The following is a 12578-nucleotide window of genomic DNA, read 5'->3' as shown; positions in this document are numbered from 1 at the left end:
GGTCACTTTTGAATGTTGGTGGTGCTTTCACACTCGTGGTAGCATGAAACGGACTCTACAACCCACACAAGTGGCTCAGGTAGTGCAGCTCATCCAGGATGGCACATCAATGTGAGCTGTGGCAAGAAGGTTTGCTGTGTCTGTCAGCGTAGTGTCCAGAGCCTGGAGGCACTACCAGGAGACAGGCCAGTACACCAGGAGACGTGGAGGAAGCCGTAGGAGGGCAACAACCCAGCAGCAGGACCGCTGCCGCCACTTTTGTGCAAAGAGGAACAGGAGGAGCACTGCCAGAACCCTGCTAAATGACCTCCAGCAGGCCACAAATGTGCATGTGTCTGCACAAACGGTTAGAAACCGACTCCATGAGGATGGTATGAGGGCCCGACGTCCACAGATGGGGGTTGTGCTCACAGCCCAACACCGTGCAGGACGTTTGGCATTTGCCAGAGAACACCAGAATTGGCAAATTCGCCACTGGCGCCCTGTGCTCTTCACAGATGAAAGCAGGTTCACACTGAGCATATGTGACAGACATGACAGAGTCTGGAGACGGTGTGGAGAGCGATCTGCTGCCTGCAACATCCTTCAGCATGACCGGTTTGGCAGTGGGTCAGTAATGGTGTGGGGTGGCATTTCTTTGGAGGGCCGCACAGCCTGACTGCCATTAGGTACCGAGATGAGATCCTCAGACCCCTTGTGAGACCATATGCTGGTGCGGTTGGCCCTGGGTTCCTCCTAATGCAGGAGAATGCTAGACCTCTTGTGGCTGGAGTGTGTCAGCAGTTCCTGCAAGATGAAGGCATTGAAGCTATGGACTGGCCCGCCCGTTCTCCAGACCTGAATCCGATTGAGCACATCTGGGACATCATGTTTCGCTCCATCCACCAACGTCACGTTGTATCACAGACTGTCCAGGAGTTGGCGGGTGCTTTAGTCCAGGTCTGGAAGGAGATCCCTCAGGAGACCATCCGCCACCTCATCAGGAGCATGCCCAGGCGTTGTAGGGAAGTCGTACAGGCACGTGGAGGCCACACACAATACTGAGCCTCATTTTGACTTGTTTTAAGGACATCACATCAAAGTTGGATCAGCCTGTCAGCACATTCAACTTTGTACAGAACAAAGTATTCAATGAGAATATTTCATTCATTCAGATCTAGGATGTGTTAATTGAGTGTTCCCTTTATTTTGAGCAGTATATGTATATATATATATATATATATATATATATATATATATATATATATATATATATAATCAAATATAATGTGTGTGTGTGTGTGTGTGTGTGTGTGTGTGTGTGTAAAGGATAAAAATATTGGATCAGCTATGTTGTACTGAACATCCACAACCTACTGATAAGTACTGAACATATATAAAATCATAAATAAAAAGAAATTAGACTTGAACGTTTGAAGTGCATAGATTCAGTCCATACCAGCTCATGTAGCAGTTCTCGTTTTTCTGAGCTCCAGTGAATTTGGGCTGGAAATCTCCTCACTGTTTTAAGGGTGAGTTTCATTTCAGCTTTTGAGTGAGCCTGTCCGTTTGTTGTGTATTCATACTGCCACCTGCTGGGTGGAATCTGTTCTTTCTTCTTACTGAATGTGACTAGTAAAGTGAAAAAATTATAAATTTGAAGCCTTTTGTGTCTTAGAGTTTAGCTGAATGTACAACTCATGCCTCAGCTACCGCGCCTCACTGAAAGGTGTCTTATTTCTTTCTTCCCTAGTTCAGAGGAGTGGCAGAGGGTCAGTAAGAGTGAAAGGGAGAAGCTAGGGGTCACTGTGGAGGATGATGGGGAATTCTGGTAACAGTCTGCTTGTTTCTTTCTTTTTACTTTTATTGTTCAGTTGAATGTCCTGTAAATAAAGGGATAAACAATTTAATATTTACATATGAAGTAATTATTTGCTAAATGTCTTTTAAATAATGTACTGAATAGTGCTAAATGATAATAAATATTTATCATTTAAATTATGATAAATAACTTGACCATTTCCATTTGGAAATATGTCTTGTTTTCTTTATCTTCTCTGTCATACACCCCCACCCCTTTCCCCCACCCCCGTCCCCCTTCCTCTCTCAGGATGACATTTGAGGACTTCTCCAAGCACTTCACTGACCTGATCCTGTGCCGACTCATCAACACCTCCTACCTGAGCATCCATAAGACCTGGGAAGAGGCCATGTTGTTTGGGTCTTGGAGTCGTCATGACGACCCGCTCAGAAACCGCTCGGGAGGCTGCATCAACAACAAAACCACTTACCTCCAGAACCCACAGGTGTGTGAGTGTGATCATGGTAGAGCTGCATGTGATATATTTATTTTATAATTATATCCTAAAACTTCTGCTGCTGCTTTATTTTGAGCATTTCATTATGTGAAACCACGGATATTTAAGAAGTAGAACCTGAGAGGGGGGGGGCATTATCATGGAATAACATCACTGTGATTTGGTGGCCGTAGATCATCACAGCCGTGATGTTATTGGTGATAGCACACTCCTCGAGTGCTCTATGGCTTTAATACAACAGTTAAATAAATACAGTAAGAAATTAATTAACTGGGCTGTGAACACGGTGTTTAATATGTTTTAATGTTCAGTTCCTTCCTCCAAATTATAGTTCCTTAACCAGCAGCTTGTTGCTACGTCAGAGTAACAAGCTCCGCCCACTCACTGCTCAGCTGGAGGTTCGTTCTCCAGCTCCACACAGATTGACTGACAGTTTGGGGATTTAGTATCATCTTCAGAGTCTGACCAAATCGGCTGTCGGTCAAATGTGATCTTAACAGTGTCTGTTTTCTGTTTGTGGCAAAGTAAGAAGTAAAAACGTTCAAATGTCTTGAGCGTCTTCTACAGCTGTCAAAGTCGTTGCTTAGCAACGGCGTCTCAGTGGAGTGATAGTGTTTGTGAGAAACCTGTTATGGTGAAATAACAGCACAGTTATAACACCTCTCAACCAATCAGCTCACTTGGCCGGAACTAACTGTTGTTTAATTTTACAGTAACATTCAGTATATCCAGTAATTTCCATTTACGGGTGCCACCTGAGATTGACTGTCCAAATGTTTTGAAAACATTACTGCAGTTTTTGATGGCACGGCGTGCTCTTGGTTACTCATGACTACTTTTAAAGCTCTCAGATCAGAACCTGAGCAGAAGTGTCCACTTTATCAAAAGTACAGCAGCTGCTTCACAGCTGTGTTTGTGAGTTACATTGGCTTAAGGAGAAATGAGGCCTTTATCACTCTTACTATCACTGTGAATCAGCATAAAAACACTCTGGACAACTAATCATTGAAAATGAAAACCACTGTTTGTGATGTTTTCTCACATATACAAAATAAACATTTTTAACACAAGAATCTCTACTTATTGAGTTAATCCTCCACATTATTAGCCAAAGTCTCAGTATAAATAACTTCAAAACTGAATTTAAAAAAAAAAAAAAATTGTGTGAAAACAATGAGTCATACATAATCATGCTAGGACACTTTGGTGAAGGAGTAACGTCAACACTGGTGAAAATGAATATAAATTCCATGATTCCAGATTGATTCCAATCTCGGCCAGCTTGTGTATAAAATTGTCATGTGTATTATAAACAATAATAATGAATAGAATTTACAATTTGTCACTGTTTTTGCACACTGTGAAATTAGACCTCTGCATTTAAACCACCCGTGCACTGAAACACCCACATACATGCACACTAGTGAACACACACACACACACTAGGGAGCAGTGAGCACACTTGCCTGGAGCAGTTGGCAGCCCTATCCGCGGTGCCCAGGGAGCAATTGGGGGTTAGGTGCCTTGCTCAAGGGCACTTCAGTCATGGACTGTCAGCCAAGGGGATCGAACCGGCAACCTTCTGGTCACAGGGCTGGTTCCCTAACCCCCAGCCCACAAATGCCCCTTGATAACAATAGTAAAAATGATCTTTTATTTATATATCACTTTACAGCTCAGAGTGCTTTAGGGACAGGTGATAAAGCTCAACAGTAGTTCAAGACATTATGAGTACTAATTTAAAATCATATATATAGTAGTCTACTGTATTGTATTATATTATAATGTATTGCACAAAGTTCTGTGTTCAACTCTGCTTCTTTTCTCTTGGTATCAACAGTGACTTTTGTTTCTAGCACTATCTGAGCTCAGGACCGTCTTTCTCTCTAACCTACTGGCAACTAGCAAAGATACTTTCTCTAGATTGACAAAGCACTTCTTATAAGTCATTCTGGATAAGAGCGTCTGCTAAATGCTGTAAAGATAAATGTAAATTTTTAAAATGAGACATCAGAGTTTTAATTAGATGCTGAGTTAAAGTGATACATTTTTAGATGCTTCTTAAAAGTGAGCACTTTGACAGAGTTTGACTGTCTAGTAAAAGATGCAGAAGCAGAACTGAACGAGTCTCTCCAGGTTTTCTGTATTTTACAGAGGATGTTTGTAGAAGGTCAGAATCTGCAGATCTAAGATCATAAACAGACAGACACTCAGACAGTGCTTTAAAGTCATTTAGAGCCTTAAAATCTGTCCTGAATGATACAGGCAGCCAGTGCAGTTCGTTTAAGGCAGGACTGATCTGATCTTGCTGTGTTGTTTTTGTTAGGATGCTGATGCTACATTTTTGTCTGAGCTGTAAAGAATGGATTGTTTTCTTAGGACGTCCAGTTACAGGACCAGTACAGTGATCAACTCTGCTGTAACACATGCATAAATACGATTTTCTGCATCACTCTGAGAGAGAAAAGGCTGAACCTTTAGTGAAATTTCTCAAATGATAAAAAGCTACTTTAGTGACTGTTTACAAGGAGGATAAAACAATTTAGTCATATAATGACCCATTTGGCAAAACACAGCCCTGGTGTGTATGAAATAAATGTTTCATTGTCAGTTTTTTTGTGTTGATGTTTGTCTTTGTGCTTTTCTTCCAGTATGTATTTGAGGTGAAAAAGCCTGAGGACGAGGTGTTGATCTGTTTGCAGCAGAAGGACAGGAGAGCTCGTTCTAAAGATGGAAAAGGAGAAAACCTGGCCATTGGCTTCGACATTCAAAAGGTACTCCCCTCCCTCTCTCTCTCACACACAGTAGTGGACGAAGTACACAAACCATGTACCTGAGTTAAAGTAGTACTCAATTTACCCAAGGTAAAATATTACTCCAGTAAAAGTAGAAGTCCTTACTCTAGACCTCAACTTGAGTAAAAGTACTAAAGTATTCACCTTCAAATGTACTTAAGTATCAAAAGTGAAAGTACTAAAAGATTAATTATGGCTCTGATGTCCTGTTATCATTTTTATAACCAGACTGGCTTCATGAACTCATTTCAGGTGAAAGTCCTCCAGTGTCTCTCTTGGTAAACCAGTCTTTTAATAGAACGTCATTAATTAGTGACGCTGACGTCTATTAAAATGATCATAAGCACAAAAAACTGAAGGTAAACAGTTTCCATCAGGGAGAACCGAGTGGCTCTAAAATCACTTTTACAAACAAGCAAAGTTTCAGTTTAAGATTTATTTACAACTTAGTTCCAAGTTTAAGTTTAATAAAAACTGGCTTTAAACTCAGGATCACAAATGAGCTCCTTTACTATATTGATCTGTAGGTCTCTGTTCATAAACATAGACCAGCTCAAACTAATTTACTATAAAATGAAATGGTGTTTGTAGAAATTCAGAAAAAAGCCGCGTCAGTCACGACTGCATATGTGGACATATTTCTATATTGTGCTCTATTTACACAAAGTTAGGTTAGTTCATCATTTATGTTGAACAGACTCTCCCAAAATGTTGTGAACCGTGTGCTGCACTGGGTCGGTATGACCAACAGGTCAAAACCAGCTCTAAACAAAGTGACCGCTGTGCCCTGATTGGTGCTCTTGCTTTGCGCTTCTTTCGTTTTTGACGTGTTACTTTTTTATACACACAGAAACCAAAAGGAACGACAGATTTCTCAAAATGTAGCAGAGGAAAAAGTCAGATATTAGACTTTGAAATGTAGTGGAGTGAAAGTAAAAAGTCACCCAGAGTGGAAAAACTTCAGTACAGATACACGAAAAAATACTTAAGTAGAGTAACTCATTACATTTACTCAGTTACTGTCAACCACTGCTCACCCACCCACACATAAAGGCTCTGTTTACTTTTTTTGGTGTCTTGTGAACCACACCCAAGTTGTTTATGAGGGCAAACAGAATTGTTTGTGTTTGTGTTATGCTTTTCCCTTCCATTAGGTGGAGCTGAACCGGATGTATCGCATGCACATGAGCCAGCAGAAGATGTGTAGCTCCATCTTCATCAACTCTCGCAGCGTGTTTGTGCGTAAGGACCTGAACGAGGGCAGATACGTAATCATCCCCACCACTTTTGACCCCGGCCTGCAAGGAGACTTTCTGCTACGAGTCTTCACAGATGTGCCTTCAGACTGCAGGTAATCATCACAGAGCACAGTTTTGCCCGAAGTGTTCCACAGTTAAGTACACAAACACAGATGATTAAATGACATGCCTTTGGCTCGTGTCTGCGACCAAATTACAGCCGTGATGTTATTGGTGATAACACACTCCTCGAGTGCTCTACTGCTTTAATACAACAGTTAAATAAATACAGTAAGAAATTAATAAACTGGGCCGTGAACGCGGAGTTTAATATGTTTTAATGTTCAGTTCCTTCCTCCAAATTATAGTTCCTTAACGAGCAGCTTGTTGCTACGTCAGAGTAGCAAGCTCCGCCCACTCGCTGCACAGCCGGCAGTTCGTTCTCCAGCTCCTTACACGAAATTCCCAAACTGTTGTCACCACTGAGCACTGCTGTCTGATTTCCTCAGACCAGCACAACACACGCTAACACACCACCACCACATCAGTGTTACTACAGTGCTAAGAAAGATCCACCACCCAAATAGTACCTGTTCGTGAGGGTCCATGGGGGTCCTGACCATTGAAGAACAGGGTAACAAAGTATCAGAGAAACAGATGGACTACAGTCTGTAACTGTAGAACTACAAAGTGCAGCTATACAATAGTGTATATATAAGTGGAGCTGATAATATGGACATTGAGCATAGAAACGAGGTCATAATGTTATGCCTGATTGGTGTAAATTGTCTTTGTACTGTTTTTGTTCAAATACAGGTAGATTTATAAACCCCTGGTTTCTATTTTTACTTTCTGGGACTGGGTTTGTAGTTCAGCACATTTCTTGTCTAATTTCTGGGAAGAGATAAGTGTGTGTGTCTGTGTCTCAGAGAGCTGACCCTGGATGAGCCTCCGCAGACATGCTGGACGGGCCTGTGTGGATATCCACAGCTGGTCACACAGGTGCATGTGATGAAGGCCGTGGGGCTGCAGGGTCAGGACTCAGATGGCTGTAGGTTTTTCTGTCTTTTTTTCCCTGCGCTGTCTGTTTAGAACGTTTATCAGAGGTTTGTGACTGACTGTACTCTCTTCGCAGCGTCTGACCCGTACGTTATCATCAGCTGTGAAGGGGAGAAAGTGCGCTCCCACGTCCACAAAAGCACTCTGAGTCCCGACTTCGATGTGAAGGCATTGTTCTACAGAAAGAAACCCAAACAGGGCATCCTCATTGAGGTATGTGGGACATCTGAGTGGATCCAGACCAAGCACACTCAACAAAATACATTCACTACTTCAAAAATGAACAAGCGTGGGCTTGTAGAAAGAGAAACAACAGCACTTTCATCTTTATCCCATTAAGTGTTTAATAGAGGTGAACCTGCGCATTTGATGCATTCAGGTGTTTTGAATTTATAGCGTTTGGTCCGACTTATAAAGTGTACAAAGGTTTTTAGCTCTAGCCATTTACTGCCAAACAGTCTTCCTTCTCTTTCTTTACCATCTTTTACTTCTAGGGCTGAAGTCAGAACCACCTTTGAGTCCAAGACCATGATTAGTCAAGAACGAGTCCAAACGAGCAACGAGTGTATTCCACTCATTAAAAAAAAAAAAAAATCTACATAATTCAATCACTGGGATGTAATCAGTCATTCCGAGTGGTTTGATGTGAAATGGTTCACTAGAGAAATGTACAGATTTCTTTACAGTAGTGGTGATAGGAACCAGGTGTCGCCATGTCTACAACAGCAATGTAGCCATTTGATTTACTATTCAAGACCGGCAGTGAGCTTACATGTGTCTTCTGAGCTTTTGTATGGAATGTTGATGATGGTAAAAAGTGATAAATCTGAAAAAATAATTTTCTTTGGGGACTATTTTCACTTTAAACACCCTGCATGCACCTTCCTGCCATGAATTACGTCATAAAACACTGTCTCTGGCATCAGATCATATTTGTAACTATTTTATGTTTCTATTTTCTTTCTGTGAGGGAGCTGATTCCAATTACCATCACTGTGAAGAATTAAGTTTCTCTAGTGGAGCGTTTCACACCAAACCACTCTGAATAACTCTCCGTCTCGATTAAGAGAACCTTATTAGTCCCACAACGGGGGAATTTCACCTCTGCATTTAACCCCTCCATGCAGTGAAACACCACATACACACTACGGGGCAGTAAGCACACTTGCCCAGAGTGGTGGGCAGTCCTATCCTCAGCTCCCGGGGAGCAGTTGGGGGATAGGTGTCTTGCTCAAGGACACCTCAGTCATGTACTGTCGGCTCGGGGGATCGAACCGGCGACCTTCCGGTCACAAGGCCAGTTTCCTAACCTCCAGCCCATGATTGCCCCCAGTTACTTAATGCATAAAATTGTACATTAATTGTACATTAAATTGTACATTGCAGTACATTGTAATTCTATGTAATTGAACATTACGCAGAATTATATTTACATAAAAAGGAACAACGTTTGCATTCACTTTCACTGCATTCACTGCCTGCTTTTTTTTCTTGATGTCCAGAACATTGACAATCTGATTGAATTCAGACTGAGGTGTAATTAAAATAGTCCACATCGAATGATGTTTCGGGTTTGATAAGGCATTTGATCAAGAATATACAGTGGGGTGCAAAAGTCTGAGACCACTTTAGAAAATTTGGGAATTTTTTTCATGTGAACTTAAATAAACAACAGCATGCTGTAGAATTTTTGGTCACCATTCAAAATGAAGCAAAATTGCCAATGTTGAGGCCTTTGTACAGAAACGTCAGTTGCTTTGGTCTTAGCTCTTCTATTGACACCCATGTTTAAACGATTATATCAAAAGATTTAAAAAGACAAAGATTAGAAGCAACAAGGGGAATTTCACCACATTTTCAGTTTTTTGCATTATTAAGTCATTAAGATGTAAACAAATTCATTCAGAGAGGTTTGATGTGAAATGATCTGTTCTAGAGAGACTAACCAAGTTTATTTGATCTATTTGAGCTTTTGCACAAAGTCTATGTTGTGATTAAAGCAAGGGGGGCAAACCACATACTGAGAAATTTGAAAATGAATGTTAAAATTTCAGATTCTACTTTTCATTTAGATTATAATGCTGAAAATAGAGGGTATTAAATTAGAAATGAAGCATTTTCACAAGAGGTCTCAGGTCTTTGCACCCCACTCTATGTGAGAGACAGATCAGGACAGGCTTGTGAAAGTGAAAAGAAAAAAGTAATGGAGCGTTGTAACCCCGCCTAATCTCTGACTAATCAAAGAACACAATGAACACCTACATCTATAATTTGGTTCATTTAAACCACTGCAGTGAGAAACTAACCAAACTAGATGAGAACAGTACAGTGCAACAGAATCTCAAACTGTGAAAGCAGCCTTGGCATAAAATAAAACACTAAAGCTCCTAAATGAGAGGTACACTATATTTCCAAAAGTATTCAGTCACTCATCCAGATAATTGAATTCAGGCGTTCCAATCATTTCCATGGCCACAGGTGTATAAACCCAAGCCCCTAGGACTGCAGACTGCTTCTACAGACATTAGTGAAAGAATGGGTCGCTCTCAGGAGCTCAGTGAATTCCAGCGTGGCACTGTGATCAGACGCCACCTGTGCAGCAAGTCTAGACGTCAAATTTTCTCACTACTAAATATTCCACAGTCAATTGTCAGCGGGATTATAACAAAGTGGAAGCGATTGGGAACGACAGCAACTTGGCCACGAAGTGGTTGACCACGTAAAATGACTGCGCACCAGTCATGTTGGAACAGAAAGCAGGTCCATAAAGACATGGATGAACTTGACTGGCCTGCACAGTCCTGACCTCAACCTGACAGAACACCTTTGGGATGAATTAGAGCGGAGACTGTGAGCCAGGCCTTCTCATCCAACATCAGTGTCTGACCTCACAAATGTGCTTCTGGAAGAACGGTCAAAAATTCCCATAAACACACTCCTAACCCTTGTGGAAAGCCTTCCCAGAAGAGTTGAAGCTGTTATAGCTGCAAAGGGTGGGCCGACATCATATTAAACCCTGTGGATTAAGAATGGGATGTCGCTCAATTCATGAATAGCATATGTATTCATTTACATATTCTACTGTTTTTCTCCTTTGCAGATCTACAACAAGAATGTCCTGAACGACTCCTTTATGGGTCAGATCACTCTGAGTGGTGACGTGTCAGACCTGCAGCAGCACCACACTGTCCACCTGCGAGGCAAAGGCAGCCGGCAGGGCAGTGACCTCCCGGGCATGCTCAGCGTGAGTGTCATCACCAGCAACGTCCTGACCAACATCTGAGACCCGCCAGGCCGGCCCAAACCGGACCATCACCGTGGCGATCGTGTGTCATGCTCACCTGTGGTAACTCAGAGCTCATGTGCGTTGAGGTGTAGTGTGTGTATATACCTAAATACTTCAAAAAGCTTCTGGCTACTTCTGTCTAATGTACCTCAGTGGCCTTTTTAGCTCATTTAAAATTTTTTATATTAATAACGACTTGCTATGAAATGAATGAAAGTGGATAGTCACATGCATTCACACATATTTGTGGCTACTGGCTTCCATTTGTTGTGTTAGTTTGTTTGGTTAAGCTCTTCTTTTAATGAGTTTTGTTTACGTCTTCTCCTGGACCAAAAACCTTTTAGCTGTTTATTTCAGATATTATATTTTCTTATTTCAAGCGCTTGACTGATGATGCCACTTTGGAGTTCTCTAAATGCTGGGAATTGTGTGCCATTACCATGTAGCCAACCAACCATCCAAAGTCATTACGTGCTGGACAGTCATTAAACTTGTTTACGCAATGCGCTTAGTACTCAGGACATGTAGGTACTCAGTATATGGATAACTCAGTATTGCAGGGAACTGCTGTAATCCAAATGTTCTCCAGGCTAAATTACACCTGGACACGTTGTGTGAACCAGACAGCCAATCAGACTGGTGGAATCAGGTTAATTTAGAAGTGCCTGTACAAAAGGGGAATTCCACCAGTCGTCCAAAATTCCTGCTTCAGTTGTTGAGTCATTCAGAGTGATTCGATAAGAAATGGTTTATTGGTGGTGATGGAAAACCGAAGTCACAATGTCTGTAACACAAATATAGCCATTTAATTTACTATCCAAAACCACCAGTGGACCTACATGTGTTTTCTGAGCTTTATATCGTCATCATGCACAAAAAAAAGGGTCTCCAGTGGTAACTTAACGGGAGCAGACCACCAAGTTCTTAACCTTTAATGTATCGTATTGTAATGAGATTTTTTTCTAAACAACTGGGACATTTCTATTGGTCCATTTTTAGAACACAAACAGCTGCTCTGCCCAAATGATGCCATAAAATCTAAATCAACAGCGATGATATGTACCGCTAATAATGCTGAAATAGTGGCAAATCTGAAAAAATATTTTGCTTTTCGCCTTATAGTATCCTGCAGTATCCTCACCACCATGAATGGCTTTAAAAAATTAGTTTTAAGCCCAAATCCTGTCTCAATACATTGACATTTGGCAGACACTCTTATCCAGAGAGACTTACAATGTGATCATTTTACACAGGAAGGCAAAGGTGGTATTGGGAGTCTTGCCCAAGGACTCTTATTGGTATAGTATAGGGTGCTGCCCTGGTGGGGGATTGAACCCCTGTCTACAGTGTAGAAGGCAGAGGTGTTAACCTCTACACTGCACTATACCAACCACGTACCACTGAAAAACAATGACTCGGGCATCAGGCGCTGAATTCATAACCATTTCGTGACATATCTTTCTGTGAAGAGCTTTTAGAGGTGGATGTCTGGTTCCTGTCACCACCACTGTGAACAACTCTGACTCGATAAGTTTCTCTAGGACAGGGCATTTCACACCAAACCACTCTGATTTGCGTCTTAACAATTTTTATTATACAAGTTTTTAAAAGTGGGTGGACTTCCCCTTTAAAACGTTAAGTGGAAGTTGGTGCTGGACCTCACAAAGCTCCAAAGCTTATAAACTAATGTATACAGTTTACACTGAATCAGAAGTGCCAACGTAAACAGGAGGTACCACTATAATGTAATAACCAAAGATGACCACTTGGTGGCAGCATATATCAGACATTTAAGAGAGTGCCATTCATGCGGGGAGAAGGTTTAAAGTCTTGTGTGTTTACTTTTACTTTGTTTACTCTCTTGTCTTAGTAAAGTGAAATATCTCCTGATATGAAATATACT

At 41.4% G+C, this 12578-nt stretch overlaps 1 protein-coding gene across 1 annotated transcript in view; it reads left to right on the top strand.

Annotated features, from left to right (window-relative positions):
• The window catches only part of capn5a (calpain 5a), a 52266-nt gene extending 40265 nt beyond the window's left edge, over window positions 1–12001 (top strand). Inside the window, exons 7-13 of the mRNA XM_017719514.2 lie at window positions 1733–1810; window positions 2090–2285; window positions 4949–5071; window positions 6247–6443; window positions 7260–7381; window positions 7466–7602; window positions 10490–12001. Coding sequence (XP_017575003.1) covers window positions 1733–1810; window positions 2090–2285; window positions 4949–5071; window positions 6247–6443; window positions 7260–7381; window positions 7466–7602; window positions 10490–10672 — 1036 coding nt within the window. The 3' untranslated portion in view covers window positions 10673–12001. The remainder of the gene's footprint in view (window positions 1–1732; window positions 1811–2089; window positions 2286–4948; window positions 5072–6246; window positions 6444–7259; window positions 7382–7465; window positions 7603–10489) is intronic.
• Window positions 12002–12578: the final 577 nt, after the last annotated feature.

The sequence above is a fragment of the Pygocentrus nattereri genome, chromosome 7 (assembly GCF_015220715.1).
Source record: "Pygocentrus nattereri isolate fPygNat1 chromosome 7, fPygNat1.pri, whole genome shotgun sequence".
Lineage (NCBI taxonomy): Eukaryota > Metazoa > Chordata > Actinopteri > Characiformes > Serrasalmidae > Pygocentrus > Pygocentrus nattereri.
This window is presented reverse-complemented; position numbering and strand designations above follow the sequence as displayed.